Below are 20,288 nucleotides of genomic sequence, written 5' to 3' on the forward strand. Positions count from 1 at the left end.
AGTTACATATTGCCCCTTTCACTCTGATAATTCGGTGATTTGGCAGAGATTAGGAGACTGTGGGGAATCTGGCCCTCATATATTAATAATGGCAGTGTAAACTGATGTACTTTTCATCAAAATTTTTAAAATTATTTCTCTTGACCCAATGAGTACACATCTTAAAATTGATCTGAAGAAAACACTGGAGGTATGCCAACTCTCTGTATGTCTTAGTTTTGTAATAGGAAAAACTGGACATAAACTAAGTATCAAATAATTGGACATTGGCTAAATAAATTATAATACATCCATATGACGGAAGACTTTGCAGCCTTTACGAAAGACTATTTAATGACAAAAAAGTTATATACAATATATTTTAATAAATGGAGAAAAAGCAGGACACAAAACATTACTCATATATGGAGAAAATGTTAGGAGTGGTTATCTCTGAGTGGCAGGGACTATATCTGATTTTTATTTTCCATTTTAGCCTTTTCTGAATTTTCCAACATTTTTTACAATTAACATGCTATCACTTTTATTATTGGAAAAAAGAAATAATACATAGCCAATACAACTCAATATTCAGAGCAGATGATGTTGAGATTACTCAGGAAGAGTATATGAACTGGAAAGGGAAAAGGGCAAAGGAAATAGAACCCAGGTGAACAACCAGATATAACTGCATCTGGAAGTAAATTTTTGTCTCTGAAACAATGAGACTTGTCTATCAATGTTAAGGGTGGTGCATATAAATTGTAATTGAGTTTGCTTCCTGTTAATTCATCTATGGCTCCCATGGATCTCCAAGATTTAAACACTGACCCTGACCAGATCACACCCTTTTCCTGAGCATTATTACATCATTTTCTCTCCCCTAAGGCCCAGAGATTGGTGCAGCCAGTGCTCCTGGCTTTCTCTCCGCAGTTCTCTTGTAGCACTCTAGAACAAACACCACTCCCCAAACACCACTCTTCCATACTTACTCCTCCAACCTGGTTCCAAAAGATTTGTCCAGGACTAAAGGAAGCAGTCTTGAATAAATCTTCTAGTGTTCCCACCAAGAGGCTGCAGCCTCATCCCCAACTCCAGGATTCCTTAGAAAAGTGGGAGGGGAAGGCAGCAGAAAGTCATCTCTGTATAGGAAATCGCATTAAAGAAAGATCTTCAAGGACAACAAGGAAGAGGGAAATGGTCTTACAAAAGCTGCATTTCCTCAGTTACATTTTTATTTGGCAAAAGAAGTGGATCGGTTGAAAATGTTATCTTGAAACATTCCATATCGATTTTATTTGTAAAAAGTATGGCACCTTAAGAGATCACATTTTTTAAACACACTTTATATGCATGTATTAAATCCTTACTTAAAAATCTTTGGCAGTTCTTAAGTGGAGCATTTACTGAAGTCCTACTACATGGTGGTTAGAATTTTAAATACGTACATCACTTAGTAATTATCACAACATACAATAAAAAGTCTCTTTAACATTTCATTTTACAGATGAGGGAAATGAGGGTGAGAAACAAGTCGCCTTGACTATAACAGCATTATTTACAGTATATTGATTATGATTGACTATGAAGTCTTCAAAGGGTACTTAAAATGTCTTTTGGGGGTATTTTGAACCACTCCAAAGTTAAAAGTTATTAAGCATCAAATGAAGTTTAATAAGGAATGAAAAAGAAAAATGGTGGCAGCTAGTTTGTTCTGGGCTTTGAAATGTGGCTGATCTGTTAAGAGGAGAGGGTTTTTGCAAGAGAAAATGTTTACAAGTCCCCTTTGCTGATAACAGTAAGCTTCTTCTTCTCAAACAACAGGTTTTAGCCAGGGGCATAATTAAGACAGGGTGAGGGATAGCTTAGAAGTTTTGTGACCTAGACTTCCTTCCTTGAACTCTAGCAAAGATCTCAGCCGGAGATCTTACTTCTCAAGAAATTATTCCGTGAAAAAAATCCATTTCTGTAGGTTCTCCCTAATTTCACCAAGGCCTTTTTACCTTTGTGGTACTTCACCCCTCCCTACCCCATATACCATTAGGTCAAAGCCCGTGGAGGGCTCACAGTTTGAGAAAACCATCTCATACTTTATAACTCCAAGCCTACCACAATGCCTGGCACACAGAAAGCCCTCAGTTAACTTTTTTTTTTTTTTTTTTAATGTACTTGGTGGAATGGCAAGCTATTAGTCCCTACAAAGTGAATAATGAGAGAAATCTCAACGGGAACCCCAGAGATATGAAGAATTTTGCCATTTTCTCTATGAGATCAGTGATTCATCCCATTAATGAGGAGTCTCAATCTTGACAAGTTCCCAATCAATCCATATTATTGACTGACACAAGTATTCCTCCACTAATTTAATTCTGAACAAAAACAAAATTGATGATCCTAAAAAAAATGGAGACTCCATAACTAATTTATCTGAATCCTTCTTAAAATGGTATCGCTCCAGAAGGAGCCTAATCAAATGCTGACCCACAGCTTCACAAGGATTCCATCAGTGACTTTCCTCTTTACTTCTCCACACCTGAAAGCCAGGGAGAAGTTGGATGCATTTCTAGTAGTTTTTGAGACAGAAGTATCCCCTCTTCTCTTCAATTATCTCTTTTAGCTCACAGGGGTAAAATGTATGGGCTTTGGCATAAGACAAAATGGGATCTAGACCTAGCACTTCCACTTACTACCTATGACCTTGAGAAAGTTTTTTAATGTCTCTAAGCATCAGTTTTCATCAGCAGAGCAGGGATTATAAAACCTAGAGAGCTGTGTGGGAATTATGGGATATAACACATGGAATGCACTTATCATGGTAACATGGTGCATGACACTCAAGGCATAATAGTTACCACCATCACTACCGTCATTAAACAGTGCATGGAAAATAAGCCCTGGATAAAATGCAAGAACTCAAAAAGCAAGGCAGTATGGGATGGTCTCTTTAAAAAGTGACCTCTGAAGTCAGCCTAGGTTTGAATCTGGGTTTTGCCAATTATTATTTGTGTGACTTGGACAAGATACCTAACCCGAGCCTCAGATTTCTCATCCATACAATGGAACCGATAATATAAATTTCAGTTTTCTTCTAAGGATCAGAAATGAAAGGTATATAAAATGCTTAGAACAATGCTCAATGTATGTTAGCTCTTTTAATCTAGCACCTACAATAGTACTTGGTACATATGTACTCAAATATTTGAGAAATAAAAATATTTTTCCTTGCAGTGAAATAACCTCTTTAACATTGGAAAGCAGTTGAGGAAATTTTTTATCTTTTTTGTACATCTTCTTAAGGATAAACTTTAAGCCATTTCAGTGGTTTGAAATGGTTGACAGGAAATCAGTCAGGTTATTACTCCATTTTGCATTTGATGTTATGACATCTTTGCCCACTAAATTTATTAATTATTTTGGTCCTCTGCTTAACTCATTTTAGTACTTTGTTCTGCATGACCAAAATAACACTAATCTTGTTTTTTGATGGAATATTTTTCCAAAATTCTCTGCTGTTGTCCCAGGTCTTCAATCTTTTACCTGGTCATCCTTCCCCCTTATGCCTTTGTTCTCCCTGGATGGACTGGATTGGGAAAATCATAAATCCTTTCACTGTAAGAAACATGTCTTTTATGCTATGTGTTTGTTAAGGTATCAGTGAATCAATAATTATGGAACCCTACAGTCCAAGGTCACCTGAATGCATTTTCTGGTATTGATGTTTTGGAACCTACATACCAATTAATAAATAGCTTCTTCTGAAATATGGCAGAAGGGAGAAACACATACAATCAGCCTAACAGTCCAACTTTCCCCTTAGGCTTTACACTCAGTTGTTTGCTCTGACAAAGCAATTTTGGCCAAACAAGACCTACATTGTAGTCAACATATGAGAGCCAACTTCTGAGTTACCTGGCAAATAGAAAAATCTAGACACTGATTCAACATCATAATAATTTTTTTTTCTTAATGTGCTGATCCCTCAAGTGCCTGGAAACAAACTGACAGCTTTTCTGAATGTTTCATATGTTGAGATTCCGTTAGAAGAATTTTTTTAAGAGACTTGAATGTTTCATCATTGATGGTTATGCCAAAAATTCCTTCAAAGAATACCTTCAAAGGGCAGACTGACTCTTTATAGGGACAGGGAAATCTCAGTTTAAAAAAAAGATAATCAAATTCATTATTCTACAGGCCAGGCTGAATGGTACTTTGGTAATATGTCTATCAGTACATGGACAAAATTATTATTTAATAACCAATTCTTCTTTGCTTACTTCCATTCCCCATTCCTTGTTAAAAGGGATGGCTTCTCTCTTGAATACACTGTATTCTAATCCTAATTCTAACCATGCACAAAATGCTAAGATTAGGTATAAGAAGGTTAAGGTGGCATGTGGCTCTCTCTGCTTAACTATAAGTATATTTGTCAGAGCTAAATAATTTACAGACCCCTTCTCAAATTGCTTTTGGGGAGTAATATCCCTTTTAAGGACACTACTACAGAAAGGCCAGTTAAACCAATCTTGACTGCCTTGTATCTGGGCATTCATTCATTCAGAAATTTAAAGAATGTCTACCATTTCCCAGACACTATGCTAGTTCTTAGAATCATTAAGATACGACAGAATCCTTGTTTGCTTTTGAGTTTAATGTAGCAACAGAGTTCATACAGAAGAACTTTAAAAATAGCTCATTGCAGTGGGCTGGAATGCAGTAGAAAACAAGAAAGACATGACCCTGTTTTCATAGAGCTTATGGCTAGTAGTGGAGACATCATCATTCATTAAATTACACAGTAAATACTATGATGGGAAAGTAAAGGATGCTTTATGAGCACATCATAAAGGGAGAGTTTGAAGACAATATTAGAGAAGATAAATGAAAGCTAATGACAGACTTGATTTTGATAGGACAACTGCCGGAAAATGGTAAAAAGGTAGCCTGGCAAATTGATAAGATACCACTTCCACAATGAGTAAAACTCAGATACAAAGACTTAGGAGGTATAAATTCATTTGCAAGCAGCTTATTCTTTCACACAATAAGTGTCAATATATCTCAGTGGGAGATTTCAGGCTTAGCCAACTGGGTCAATAGGATCAATAAACTGTAGATTTGGGACTTTACCCAGGGTCTGGCTGCTCCAAGAGATTACTAAATTATTCCATTCAATTTACTAGATACTGTGATTACTCCAACAGATCTTGTCTACTTAGGTTTGTTGAAGAACACATACTTTGAGACACCTGCAGTAGGTTGACTAATGGCTCCCCCAAAGATGTTTACCTCCTGTGCCAGTCTGTATATATTACGTCCCTCAGAAAAAGCCATGTTCTTTGATGCTATTTTGTGGGGGCAGATTTATTAGTGTTGATTAGATTGGTACCTTTGGATTAGGTTATTTCCATGGAGATGTGACCCACCCAACTGTGAGTGACACCTTTGGTTAGGGTGTTCTCTGAATGTTTCCATGGAGGTGTGTCCCCGCCCATTAATCGTAAGCCTTGATTAGTTCACTGGAGTCTTATAAAGGGGCTCACAAACAGAAGGACGTCAGAGCAGCTGCAGCTAAGACAGGACAAAACACTCCAAGAGAAACATTTTGGAGAATGCCATTTTGAAACACCACCTGGGAGCAAGTGGACACCAGCCATGTGCCTTCTGAGCTAACAGAGGTTTTCCAGATGCCAATGGCCATCCCTCAGTGAAGGAACCCGATTGTTGATGCCTTCCCTTGGACACTTTATGGCCTTCAGACTGTAACTTTGTAACCAAATAAACCCCCTTCATAAAAGCCAATCCATTTCTGGTATTTTACATAATAGCAGCATTAGCAAACCGGAACAGATTTTGGTTCCAGGAGTAGGGTGTTGCTGCTGCTGAGTTTGCAAATACCAAACATATTGGAACGGCTTTTTAAATGGATAAGGGGACAATTTTGGAAGAATTGTGAGAAGCTTGCTAGAAAAGGTCTAGATTCCTTGGAAGACACTGTTGGTAGAAATATGGACTTTAAAGATACTTCTGATGAGACCTTGAGCAGAAATGATGAATGTGTCATTGAATGTGTCATTGCCAACTGGAAGAAAGGTGATCCTTGTTTTAAAGTGGTAGAGAATTTGGCAAAATTGAGTCTTGGTGTCAGAAGGAAGGCAGCAGTAGCAAACAGGAACACCTCATAATCTTTGGAACTTGTGAATATTACCTTACATGGTAAAAGGGAATGTGCAGATGTGATGAAGTTAAAGATCCTGAGATGGGGAGATTATCCTGGATTATCCAGGTAGGCCTTATGTAATCATAAGGATCCTTATATGAGAGAGGCAGGAGATCAGAGTTAGTAGAAGACTATGGGACCGAAGCTGGCAAGATGTAGCCAGGAGCCAAGGAATGATGCAACCTGTAGAAGCTGGAAAAGGTAAGGAAGAGACTTTCCCCTGGAGCTTCCAGAATGAACCAGCTCTGCTGACACTTTGATTTTAGCCCCTTAAAACTCATTTTGAGTGAGTGATGCATGGTGGCTGAAGCAGGGGGACATGTAAGGATGCTCAGGCAGAGACCATGGCAGAAGGTGGCTCGGAGTGTGCTGATGGGCGCATCAAGATGGCGGTGGACTATAGTGCCTGGCCAAGACAAGGCAACTAAAACTAAGAGAAGTTGAGTCACAAGCCCCAAGGTCATACAGTTATTAATATCATGGAACCAGGATGCAAACCGAAGTCCAGCAGACTGATTCTAGAGCGGTTGCTCTCACCCTCCATGAAAGCATTATTTTCACATTACATGCTGTCCAACCTAATGAGCCACACAGAAAACCTGAACTCTGAGCACCTGCCCAGGGAAAGGGGGCAGCAACTCTTCATCCATCTCCAGTTAATCTTTGGCAATTGGAGATGAAGGCCCAGTCTTGTCAACGGTTCCAATTTGAGAGAGAAGCCATGAAAATGGATTTTTATATGAAATGCCTCTATATTTAGAACCTGGACACTGATCTGTTTTAAAGTACTATTTGGGCCAATACTATGTAGATCAAACAAAACATACCTACAGACTAAAGTCAGCTCCTCTACCACCACTTGGGAATTAATAGAATGGTAGTATCCACAAGGAAGAAACAAATCACTTACTTAAGAGAAGTACAACTATTCCTAGAAATGAGTCTATGATGAAAAAAATCTTCCCTTTACTAATTTCTTCTGGTAGCCTACTGTATGCAAGACCTAGTCAGTGTTAGGCACTGTGGGGAATGTAAAGAGTACTTGACAAAGCTTTTGCCCTCAAATAACTTATAGGCCAGTAGGAAAAGAGAAATTCCTATATCTGTTGTTCTAGTGACCATAATGTATGGCATTTATTTAGGATGTTGTTATTACATTCAAGACAGTTGAAGAGACTCGCAAACTCAAATGTCAAATGCCTTTTTAGGTGTCAGCTAGGTAAAGGAAGTGTTTAAAACAGAGGGAATGTTGGAGCTTGTTACACTAGATAACATTAAAAGCATTTGGATTCTGATTTTTTTTTTTTTTTAAATCAGTGTGCCAGCCAAACAAAATAAGGTGTATGTGTGGATTGTTTTTGGGGAGAGATTGGGATATTGGTGGGTATAAGTATGCTTTTTTTTGGGGGGGGGCATACACAGACTTACAGCTTTCAACTTTCAGATTAGATGGCTGTCTTACAGTCCTAGTTGTTTTTTTTTTTTAAAGAAGATATATTTCTTTCTAAAAAAAAAAGACTCATTTTGAACTTCTCACATCCAGAACTGTAAAAGAATAAATTTATATTATCCAAAGCTAAGTTTGAGGTAATTTGCCACAGAATCAAGAGGAAACTAATACAATACCCCATGGCTCATGTAGACTAAAAAAGGTCCTTGGAAGTATTCTTTATGGAAAAGTTGATTTGATTGGTACTTCTTAACCACTGGTCCTTTCTGCTGCCCTTCTTACTAAAAAAGCAAACAACTGCTCATTCTCCTCATCCCCCTTGCTCAAAGGACCCATTTAGAGGAAACTATGGTGGAAAAATTAATTACAATAACGAATTTGGGAAGACTATTATTTGAAAGTAAGCCACTGCTCTATTCCAATATTTTCCAGTATAAACTTCAGGACTAAGTCTTCCAATCTACTATGTTGCATTAGAAGCATTTATTAGAGATAATAATTCTATTTTAGATCATTGGTTTTCTATTTTGTATTTTCAAGAAAATTAGGAGGAAAACATGTGAGACTTTGAAGACTTTGCTGATCATGGTCAATCCTTGATTCCTCAAAAAAGGATCATCAGTGTGGCAAGCCGTAGTTGTCAGGTTCCTGGCATATCATGAGTACTCCCAACATCTCTGCTATCATTGCCTCAGAAAAACCAAATGCCTCCACTGCTGTGAATCCAAGTAGAAACAAAACAAAACAAAACAAAACAAACAGGTGCTTAAGAAGTATGGCCTCCATCTCACTTCTACTTCCAAATTCTATCTGCATCTGATTGACTGAAACTAAATTATACTAGAAGCCTAGCTGCAAGAGAGCTTGGGAAATGTACATATTAGCTTTAATGCCTCCGAAGTACAAAAATGAGCAGGGGATTTCAAACTGTGGGTTTGAACCCATTGGTGGATCATGAAATTGATTTAGTGTATCAAAAACAACATTGTAAAAGATGAGATAGAAAAGAATATAAGTTGTCAGCATACCAAGCAAGAAGAGTAAGTATTGCTTCATCAAAGTTATATATGTATGTGTGCACATACACACCCACACACGAGAGGGAAACATTTCTTACTGGGCTATGATCCAGAAAGTTTGAAGGCCCAGGTACCAGGAGGGTGAATAGATGCTGTGTGTCAATCCACCATATCTACTACAATACCCCTCATTTCATTAAGGAAATTTCTTTTTATTCCTAGTCTGCTAATAGCTTTTATTTTGAATGGTTGTTTAATTAAGTCTAATAATCTTTATGCATCTATTGAGGTAATCATGTCTTTCTCCTTTAATGTACTACACTGACTGGTTTTCAAAAAAAGGTATCAACTTTGTATTTTTCTCTTTCTAAAAACATTTTTGAAATTATCTTTTGTACCCATGTCTCCCCAACTTTGCTATATTTTGTGTTCCATGTCACCCATAATTTCTAGCAGGTTCAATCTTTATCCAATTTACCAAAGATGCTACTATACATCCTGACACATTCTGTAAGAACAAAAGAAAAGGCGTTTGTTTTGTGATCCTCTATTAAATTTACAATAAGTCAAAATATCTACATTTTATTTTTGTTTTTTTAAAAAATCTAATCCTTTATAGATACCCTTCCAAATTTAAGAACCAATGACTAAAAGGAATTTGTAATGGAGGAGTGAGTCCTAATTGAAAGGCATATTTTAACAGTGATAAAATTGTTTCAATTTGAATTTTTTAAGAATATAAATCTACGATAAGAATCTTCATTATCTGGTATCCATAAAAATACATGTTCAGATTACATTCACCTAAGCAGTACCTCCCAAAACTTTCATTTGCTTGTTTGTTTTATTATTTGCTTGTTTTTAAATACTAAAGAATGCCTATATTGCTTGAAAGCAGTCAAATAATAAATACTGGAGTTTTCAAAGGGCAGTGTCTATAACTCCTAAAATTAGGAAATGGTAACACTGCTGCTTTCAACATATTGGTGTGGTCCCAAAGTTCTGACAAGCTATTTATAAGACATTTATGTTTGGAAATGCTGAGGTTTCTTATGTGTCTTACATTTTTCTTGCTGCCCTTTAGGAGAAAAGAAATTTCATTTTTGGACACAATAAAAAATAAAAAAAGGTAAAAAAGGATACATTTTACAAACCATCTGCACAAACAAAATATGTCACTTATCAAAAGTTTTCCAGTAATCTAATCAACACAAATATACACATGCAACACAAATATACACAAGCCTTTACAATCAATACTTTTTAACAGTTAATATCAAAAAGAAAAAAATCTGTTTTTATTAAGATAGGGGAAAGAAAGAACAGTAATTATTAAACCTAGCTAAGGAACCATCTAAAAAGAAACAAAATTTAGTGACATTTCTAACACAAGCAGCTAATAACCAGCCCAGCCTTATGAAGCAATATGTGCTCAAACTTTGTATTCCTCCCTCCATTCTTTAACATCATAGTTGAGAAATAATAGGACCCAGGAAGCGAAGTGATTAGATCTTCATTTATACAGCCAGAAGCAGAGGGAACCCTGGTGCCAACAGAGAGAAACACCCCTAATTGGTCATCAATTGGAACAAACCCATTAACACTGGTGTTTGTTGGGTGTTGGGCCTAAGGGTGATAACATTTTTTCCTTCTATCTTCCAAATTTTCTATAATGAGATGTATTTACTCTTACAGTATGAAGGGCTTCCACTAAAACATTATATATATGTTAGTTTACTGTTTTACTTTTAATGTCCAATCGCTGAGGAAAAGCTTTTGCGCGTCCTTGTAAATTCTTCCTCTCTTCCTCTCCTGATGGTGGGCAGGCTCTCCAATATCCAGGGAAAGCCAAGCAGGATTCCACAGCTTGGGGGTTTGGGTTGGAATTGCCCAGGATTTGCAAGAATGCTTCTGGGCAGGGATCCACAACTTCCCTGAAGGTTGGAAACAGCCATATTCAAGAGATGCTCACTATGTCTAGGGCTGTATTATGGGCACAGCAGAGAGAAAGAAACCACAGTACACATGGCCTCAGTCTATGAAAAGTCCAATAATTAATAAAGGGCATGAAGACTGTCATAAAGGACACAAAAATACTTTAACAAACACAAAGGTACAGACTGATACAGTGCAAACCAAGAAGTCACTGTGGAAGAGAACAGGAGAGTATTTGGAGGTGATGCCTCTAAGATTTTCAGTAGCAGCCACAGTGACGTCTTCTCTTTACCCCTAAGGCATTTTCTTTTTCTCCAAGATGTGAGTAGAAATGCAATTCTGAAAACACAGAAATCATCCTAGTTGGGGAAGTGATGACCTAAAGCCATGCTGCCCAAGCTGACTAGTCCAGGTTAATACTCCTATTTGAGACAATATTCAAGTATCACAGGGACACATATTTTCAACATGTGACTTTAGGAAACTAAGAATGATACTAATATACTTGAAAGTTGGTAGTACTTTATGAAAAAAATCTATGTTTCCTATGAAATTACTGTGCCTTCCATTCTAACTAAATAGGCAGGGGCTGATCTAAGACAAGAAGAGTTCAAGTTCTTAAATGTTATCCAAGTCCCTTATTGCACAAAACTGAAAGCTAAACAAACCAAAAATTCATGAAAGATAATTTTCCTTTCTTCCTCATCAAAAATTGCCCTTTTTTTTAAACATTCAAACGTTCAACATGTCACTTTTTAACTGCCCTCCACCTTTATAAAGCTTAACATTTACCATGCATGATTTTGAGGTTATTGCTGGTAACAATCTCAGATGGACATTTTTCTGGAGGTACATACAAGTGGAAACTAAAAAGATTAAACAATTTGAATATCAAAGGGAGCTACACCTCTGACTCTACAGAAAATTGCTTTGGTAAAGTTGGGCTTCTACTAGTCAATCATCTATGGAACTAAAGACACAAACAGCTCTGACAGCTAACAGGCTGGGAACCAAGCTGAGAATACAAATGTCTTCAGTGAAGGTAAAGCTGGAGGGCCACGCAAAAGACCTCTTAGTTCTGTTCCTCCAACACAGAATTGAAATCCTGACAACAACCTGCCTCCAAAGATTCCTGGTTAGGAATGACTGGTGGGGGTAGATGTCAAATATGGTATCAAGATTCAATCATTAGAATGACTTATCCTATTAAAATAGTGAGAAATTTAAAGTATCAGCTTTTAGGTCATGATGAAAGGAAAACAAGAAGACCAAATTTTTATAGACAAATCTGCCTACCACTCTGGAACATGGATTTGAGCTGTTTGGCCAGAGGCCAGGATTCTCAGCTAAACCTGAATTTTGGAAACATTAACAACAGATCCCTCAATGCAGTGATTGTCATCTCATGAAATCTCTTCTCCAACTTTCTTTGTGCCTTAAAAAATCATTCCATGCTGAGTACCATCTATGTATTTTTGAGCCTGTCTTTCTACAGCTCGTAAGTTTTGTAGGAGAATCTGCCTTAGGCAGAGGCAAAAAAGATGATCCTCTGATTCTGAGACGAAATCTGAAATCTGGGGGTCTTCACTTGATCATTTGAGTCTCTTCATCTGCATCATAAAACTCTTCCTCTTCCTCACTCTCGCTCCCTAAAGTGCTCTCCTTGTCTGCAGACTAAATGAGGAAAATAGAAAAGGACAGTGAAATGATGTCATGACATTTCTAAAAATGAAAATTATTATCTAGCTATTCAACTAACAAATGTATTTTTATGACTACTCCTCTTAGAATTAGCCCCGAGTAAATTTAACATTCTGGGAATGCCCAGGAATGACTATGGTCTGTTAATTTCTAATGGGTATAGTAGGAACAAGTTCACAGAAATGTTGCTATATTAGGTTGCTTTCTTAGGGTAGAGTAGGAACATGTTGGAAGTAAAGTAGTTATCTTAGATTAGTTGTCTTTTTCTTACTCCCTTGTTATGGTCTCTTTGAAATATTCTTTTAGTGTATGTTTTTTTAAAATTTTTTTATTTTTTTATTTTTCATACAGTTGATTTAAAAAAAAAATGTAAAAAAAAAAAAAAAAAAAAAAAAACAGGGAAAAGAATATGCAGAGCCCCCTTGAGGAGCTGGTGGAGAATGCAGGGGTATTGGCCTACCCTACCTCGATGGTTGCTAACATGCCCACAGACATAGCAGACTGGTGGTTTGATGGGTTGAGCCCTCTGCCACAGGATTTCCCTTCAGAAGTCTGTTGCTGCAAAGGAGAGGCTAGGCCTCCCTATAATTGTGCCTAAGAACCTCCTCCCGAATGCCTCTTTGTTGCTCAGATGTGGCCCTCTCTTTCTACCTAAGCCAACTTGAAAAGTGAAATCACTGCCCTCCCCCACTACATGGGATCAGACACCCAGGGGAGTGAATCTCCCTGGCAACGTGGAGTATGACTCCTGCGGAGGAATGTAGACCCAGCAGCGTGGGATGGAGAACATCTTCTTGACCAAAAGGGGGATGTGAATGGAAATGAAATAAACTTCAGTGGCAGAGAGATTCCAAAAGGAGCCGAGAAGCTACTCTGGTGGGCACTCTTACACACAATATAGATAACCCTTTTTAGGTTCTAATGAATTGGGGAAGCTGGTGGTAGATACCTGAAACTATCAAACTACAACCCAGAACCCATGAATCTTGAAGATGATTATATAAAAATGTAGCTTATGAGGGGTGACAATGGGATTGGGAAAGCCATAAGGACCACACTCCCCTTTGTCTAGTTTATGGATGGATGAGTAGAAAAATAGGGGAAGGAAACAAACAAACAAACAGACAGAGGCAACCAGTGTTCCTTTTTTAATTGCTCTTTTTCACTTTAATTATTATTCTTGTTATTTTTGTGTGTGTGGTAATGAAAGTGTCAGGGAGTGATTTTGGTGATGAATGTACAACTTTGTAATGGTACTGTGAACAATCGAATATACGATTTGTTTTGTATGACTGTGTGGTAATATATCTCAATAAAATGAATATTAAAAACAAAGAAAAAAAAAAGAATTTGCCCCTGTGCGGGTTTGAATGTATTGTGTCCCCCAAACGCCATTATCTTTGATGTAGTCTTCTGGGGCAGACATTTTGGTGCTGATTAGATTTGCTTGGAATGTGCCCCACCCAGCTGTGGGTGATGACTCTGGTGAGATACTCCCATGGGGGCATGACCCCACCCATTCAGGGTCGGCCTTGATCAGTGGAGCCATATAAATGAGCTGACTCAAAGAGAAGGAACTCAGTGCAGCTGTGAGTGACGTTTTGAAGAGGAGCAAGCTTGCTAGAGAGGAACATCCTGGGAGAAAGCCATTTTGAAACCAGGACTTGGGAGCAGATGCCAGCCACGTGCCTTCCCAGCTAACAGAGGTTTTCTGGACACCATTGGCCATCCTCCAGTGAAGGTACCTGATTACTGATGTGTTACCTTGGACACTTTATGGCCTTAAGACTGTAACTGTGTAGCCAAATAAACCCTCTTTTTATAAAAGCCAGTCCGTTTCTGGTGTTTTGCATTCTGCAGCATTAGCAAACTAGAACAGATTTTGTTACCAGAGAAGTGGGGTGCTTTTGCTGCTGAGTTTGCAAATACCAAAATGTTGGAATGGCTTTTTAAATGGATAATGGGGAGTTTCTGGAAGAGTTGTGAGGAGCTTGATAGAAAAGGCCTAAACTGCTCTGAAGAGACTGTGGAAATATGGACTCTAAAGATACTTCTGATAAGAACTTGAAAAGAAATGATGAATGTGTTGTTGTGAACTGGAAGAAAGGTGATCCTTGTTTTAAAGTGGCAGAGAATTTGGCAAAATTGAGTCCTGGTGTTGGATGGAAGGAAGAATTTGAAAGTGACAACCTGGAATACTTAGCTGAGGAGATCTCCAGACTACATGTGGAGGATGTACCCTGGCTTCTTCTTGCAGCTTTTAGTAAAATGCGAGCGGAGAGAGATAAACTTAGAACTGAACTCTTGGGTTCAAAGAAACCAGAAGCTGATGGCGTGGAAAATTATGAGCTTCCAGGGGGCAGAATCCCAGAAGCTACAGCCCAACATGAGGATGTTACCAAACATGGAACCCAGCCGCCATTTCAGTACAAGCCAAGATTGGAGATGGAATTATCCAGAAAGGATTTGTGGAAAGTCCTATTGTCTGACGGCTTTGACCCCTGTATGCTTCATGCAAAGCCAACAGAATTTTTGTGAGATCTTTACAGACAGAGCCGTTGCCAGTCTGGACTGGAGAAGAGACAAGGAACGAACTGAAGGAAAAATTTCTTCAAAGACAGAGCCATGGAGGTTGAGGTCTGGAGTCAAGAGGTCTTGGGCTGGGAGAGCGGAGTGGCCCACACGCATGGAAAGGGTGAGTTTGCCCTGGAGGTCGAGGGCGGGCCTTCCACCTCGATGCTCAGGAAATGTCCTGTCACCCCAAGCCCCAAAGAGGGTGGAGCACATTCCCAGGGAATTGGGGAGAGCCTGGCTGCCACCACACTGTTCTGAAAGGGTTCAGCATGTGCCCCGGAGATGGAAGGGAATCCGGGAGCTGCCCCGATGTTTGAGGAGGGTGGGGCCGAGAAGGTGGTCTCCCCAATATGTGGATATGTTGAAGCACTCACCCAAGTGTTTGGAGAGGAAAGGGCTGCCACAAAGGCCTTTAGGAAGGGTTAGACTCCTGCTCTCTCAAGCCCCAAGGATGCAACATTGTTCTGTAAATGACCCTCAGACTTTGAAATCTAATGGAGGTCGTGTTCTAGGAACTGTTTTGGTCCTGTTAACCCTGTTTTCCTTACTCCTTCTCCTTATGGCAATGGGAACGTTTATCCTATGAATGTCCCTCCTTTGTATACTGGAAGCATATAACTTGTTCTAAGTCCACAGATCCAAAGCTAAAGGAGAATTATGCCTTAGGACCCACCACGCCTGTAATTGATTTTGATAGGATCTTGTACTTAACTTTTGTTACTGAAATGATTTAAGTTTTTGTGATATTGTGAAGGAATGAATGTATTTTGTGTTTGGAAAGATAATGTCATTTTGGGGTCCAGGGGGTGGAATGTGCCGGTTTGAATGTATTGTCCCCCAAACGCCATTTTCTTTGATGTAATCTTGCGGGGCAGATGTTTTGGTGCTGATCAGATTTGCTTGGAATGTGCCCCACCCAGCTGTGGGTGGTGACTGGTGGGATACTCCCATGGAGGCGTGGCCCTGCCCATTCAGGGCGGGCCTTGATCAGTGGAGCCATATAAATGAGCTGACTCAAAGAGAAGGAACTCAGTGCAGCTGTCAGTGATGTTTTGAAGAGGAGCAAGCTTGCTAGAGAGGAACGTCCTGGGAGAAAGCCATTTTGAAACCAGGACTTGGGAGCAGATGCCAGCCACATGCCTTCCCAGCTAACAGAGGTTTTCCGGACACCATTGGCCATCCTCCAGTGAAGGTACCTGATTACTGATGTGTTACCTTGGACACTTTATGGCCTTAAGACTATAACTGTGTAGCCAAATAAATCCCCTTTTTATAAAAGCCAATCCATCTCTGGTGTTTTGCATTCTGAAGCATTAGCAAACTAGAACAGCCCCAAATGTGTTTAGGAAAGCAAATTAATCTCTTGTTTATTTTTCTGTAAGTCAGCTATTAGATCCTACCTTTGTTTTCCAACAGTTTCTCTCAGTTCTATTTCATCTGATCAGAGCATTCATTTTTTTCAAAAACTGTCATAATGCAAGCAGAAGATGTGAATGATTTAAAAAAATCACCATACCTGTGGGATATCCAAGGTCTGTAAAGATAATGCTTCGTCCCCCAGCCTCCGATAGGAGTACATCTGAAGGTCAGAGAAGGTCTCTAACAATGGACTGTTAAGGGTTTCTGGCAATAATAAGCTCAGGAGGCCGGAGGTCAGGCCAGTGGTTCCAAAGACAATGAAAGGTAAAGACCACTGCACGTATTTCTGCAGAAATAAGGAGTAGAATGAAAACCAACAAAAACTCAGTATTAGTTTCTGCAGAAGATGACATCAGCAGTCTCAAGACTGAAGAACTATCTTTTAACTATCCATTTTATGCCTTCCTACTAAAATCCACTATAAACAACTTTTTCTTTCCGCTTAGAGAATTGTCCTGGGAAATCACTGATTAATTCCTCAGGCATGTAGAGATGGAAGTGAGCACTGGTATGTGGATCAGAAGCAGCAAGCTGTTTTATATACAGGGTGGGAGAAGAGGACAGGGCTGTAACTGAGCAGGGCAGGCCTACATGGCCTGAGTTTGCAGGAAACATGGTGTTTAGCTCCATTTCCATTTTGGCACTGTGTCTGTTCTTCACACAGGAGACATTACACAATATTTGCTGATGATGAACTTTAAAAGTTCTCAACGCTGGAATCAGCCAAACAATCCCAGAAAGCCTTGCTGATTTGCTTAACACTATAACTGAGATGCACAGGATTAAAGATACAAAATTATGAAACGAAAAAGGCTAAATTATAGAGAACTATACCACATATATATGGTGTGTAAATTGCTTCAACTGAACACGACCTACAAGCAATTGCTTCTGAGATCCAAAAGTTGTACTCAGAAACATTTAAACATTTTCTTTAAATACAATGGGTTCAAAGATAACACAGGAAACATTCTTTATAGGATGCTGATTTGGAGCCTTTGTGAGAACTGATGAACATTCTTGAATTCCTGCACAGGAGCCGCTCTGCTTTAGGGCATCCTGGTTTGGTGCCAAGTGTTCACATGTAACTCTGGGTAGGACACTATTACTTTTAGGATTTCTCTTCAGATAATTTTGTCCCAATTTTCAAAACTGAAGAGAAGATGGAGGAGGAGGAGGAGGATGGGCAGGGCAGGAGGAGGCTGGGAGGAAGGGAAGAAAAGGAGAAGGGAGAGCAGGGAGATGAAGAAGAGGAGGGGCATACAGGCAGAGGGGCTCTCATCTCTAGCCACCCGCCCACAAGCACATGTCCAGCACAGTGGATGTGCCGCTGAATTAAGGGGAAAACAATACTTTCATGTCTCTTAAACTTAGCAGGATCAATAGAAACAAACTGTGCCAGTTTGAATGTATTATGTCCCCCCAAACACCATTATCTTTGATGTAATCTTGTGTGGGCAGACCTATCAGTGTTAATTAGATTCTAATGCTTTGTGCCCCACCCAGCTGTGGGTGATGACTCTGATTGGATAATTTCCATGGAGGTGTTGGCCTGCCCATTCAGGGTGGGTCTGAATTAAATTACTGGAGCACTATATAAGATCAGACAGAAGGAGCAAGCTTGCTACAGCCAAGAGGGACACTTTGAAGAAAGCACAGGAGCTGCAGATGAGAGACAGTTTGAAGATGGCTGTTGAAAGCAGACTCTTGTTCCAGAGAGGCTAACAGAGGACAAACACCCCAAGAGCAACTAAGAGTGATATTTTTGAGGACTGAAGCCTAGAGAGGAACGTCCCAGGAGAAAGCCATTTTGAAACCAGAACTTGGAGCAGATGCCAGCCATGTGCCTTTCCAGCTAGCAGAAGTTTTCCGGACACCATTGGCCATCCTCCAGTGAAGGTACCCGATTGTTGATGCATTACCTTGGACACTTTATGGCCTTAAGACTGTAACTTTGTAACCAAATAAATCCCCTTTATAAAAGCCGATCCATTTCTGGTGTTTTGCATTCTGGCAGCATTAGCAAACTAGAACACACACCGAGTGTTATAATGTTCTAGGTGAGTCATCCACAATTGGATATCTTTAATAGTAGATACCTAATATTGTACACATTTTGCAGAAAGAAATATGGAATTTAACACAACTCCTTCATAAGAAGGGTCTTGTGACCTAAAATTAAGCCTTATATATGAAGAGAGATACTCAGAAAAAGGAAGTATTGAGTATTACAACTCAAAAAATGACAGGATGCAATGGCATTCCAGCAACATCCCTGTATGGGGAGGTGGGTGAGCTAGGTAGCAGTGAACAGTTGTCTATATAACAGGTTCATGGGTGCAACACCAAGAGGAAATACACCCAGGGAAGAGGATCTATCTAGCCAGCGTTCATTGTATCTTGGCTGTGAAAGGTACAGATCAGACCAAGGAGGGAAATGTATACGGGACCCCATAGGTCCTTTCATAGAACCTCAGAATTTCAGGACTTGATGGATTTTAGAGCAGTCATTTAGTCCATTCCCTTTCTTTTGACTATAAATTAGGAAAATGTTAAAAATATTAGTAGACATACTGCCAACCATGTTTCTCTTCTAACTGTTCTTTTCCACGTGGTGGGATTTGGGGGAAGGTATTTAACTCATTTCTGCTGTATTTCTCACCTTTAACACAGGAGTAACAACAATGCCAACTCCACATGTTTTTTGTAAAGATTGCATGAGACAATGTATGTAAAGAGCTTAGCACTGAGCTCAGCACACAGTAGAGGTTCAATAAACATTTGCTGATTAACTTATGAAGCGGAGAGGAAGGGGGCAAGCTGGGCATTAGCGGACTCTTCAGGGGCTTAGAGACTTCAGCAAAAAATCATACCCACTAGCTTCTTCTACCCTGATGGAGTGCTGGATTTTTAATTTAAAAGACACAAGGTTTGCATTTGTGTGAGGCGATCTTAAACAATATCTGTTCACTACCTCCTTCTACTCAAAGCACAAGCATTTCCAAAGCAGAGAATCAAGGAAAACAAAACTAGGAGGTACAAACCAACCAGTGAGGGGATGAAGGGAGCAATAATCCCACCAACTCGGGAGAACATGGAACAAGTTCCAAGCCCAACATTCCTGAAAGGCATAAGAAAAGAAAGAAAATCAGTAAATTCTAGGGGGGGCGATTTCAACACCATGGGGAGCAGAGGGCCTAGAATAGTATATCCCCAAAATCTCTACAGCACAGGATTCTACAGAGCAGCGTTGACTGCCAAAACTTCCTGTGATGACGGTAATGTTCTATAACTGCACTGCCCGATATGGTATCCACTAGACACATGTGGCTACTGAGCACTTGAAATGTGGCTTGTGAGACTGAAGAACTGCATTTTAAATTTTCTTTAATTTTAATTTAAATTTCCACATGAGGTTACAAGCTACCATACTGGCTGGTGCCAGTGTGATAGAAATGAACATTTGAATATGCCAAACATTCTTCTGATTTTTGTGTCTTAGGTCTTTTTTCAGTTACTATAGCCACAGAGAGCCAGGGCTTTATGATCTGAAAAGTCTGCACAGTTAATTAAACTCAGTGAATTAACTATTTAAGAGTCAGGCCTATCAATAGGAGTTGACTGAATTTATATTTCCGGGAAACCAAGACTATCACCTGTTTAGGAAGTGTGGGTTTGAAGGAGGTGGAGGGAGGGAGAGAGAATGGTATTGGTTATAGGTAGGATGACAATTATCACCCTTTTATCCCAGCTTAATTATTAATAACTTCCCCTACTCACACTCAAGAAGTCCCAGTTTGGACAAAATGGTCACCACAGTTTTATAGCCAGTATCCAGAAGAAATAGGTTATAGGAACAATTAGGAAATAACTAAGCAGTGCCAGACAATCTGATCTCTTATTGGGAAAAACAGGATTTTAAATTAACAGCCGAAAGAACCAACAGGCTTGTTGCATAGATAAGGCAAACAGAAGAATTCATCTGAAATGACTC

At 39.3% G+C, this 20,288-nt stretch overlaps 1 protein-coding gene across 4 annotated transcripts in view; it reads right to left on the minus strand.

The window, feature by feature from the left end:
* Positions 1-388: 388 nt before the first annotated feature.
* SLC22A15 (solute carrier family 22 member 15) overlaps positions 389-20,288 on the minus strand; it is a 141,933-nt gene continuing 122,033 nt past the window's right edge. For 2 of the 4 annotated variants that reach the window (XM_037826288.1, XM_037826285.1), the window contains 3 exons: positions 19,343-19,415; positions 16,392-16,580; positions 10,168-12,274 (listed from right to left, as the gene is read on the minus strand). In XM_037826288.1, the coding sequence (XP_037682216.1) occupies positions 12,185-12,274; positions 16,392-16,580; positions 19,343-19,415 (352 nt within the window). In that variant the 3' untranslated portion in view covers positions 10,168-12,184. Of the gene's footprint in view, positions 1,083-10,167; positions 12,275-16,391; positions 16,581-19,338; positions 19,416-20,288 lie in introns of those variants that run through there. The other 2 variants (XM_037826287.1, XR_005215266.1) reach the window with 2 other exon arrangements.

Source organism: Choloepus didactylus, chromosome 2 (assembly GCF_015220235.1).
Source record: "Choloepus didactylus isolate mChoDid1 chromosome 2, mChoDid1.pri, whole genome shotgun sequence".
Lineage (NCBI taxonomy): Eukaryota > Metazoa > Chordata > Mammalia > Pilosa > Megalonychidae > Choloepus > Choloepus didactylus.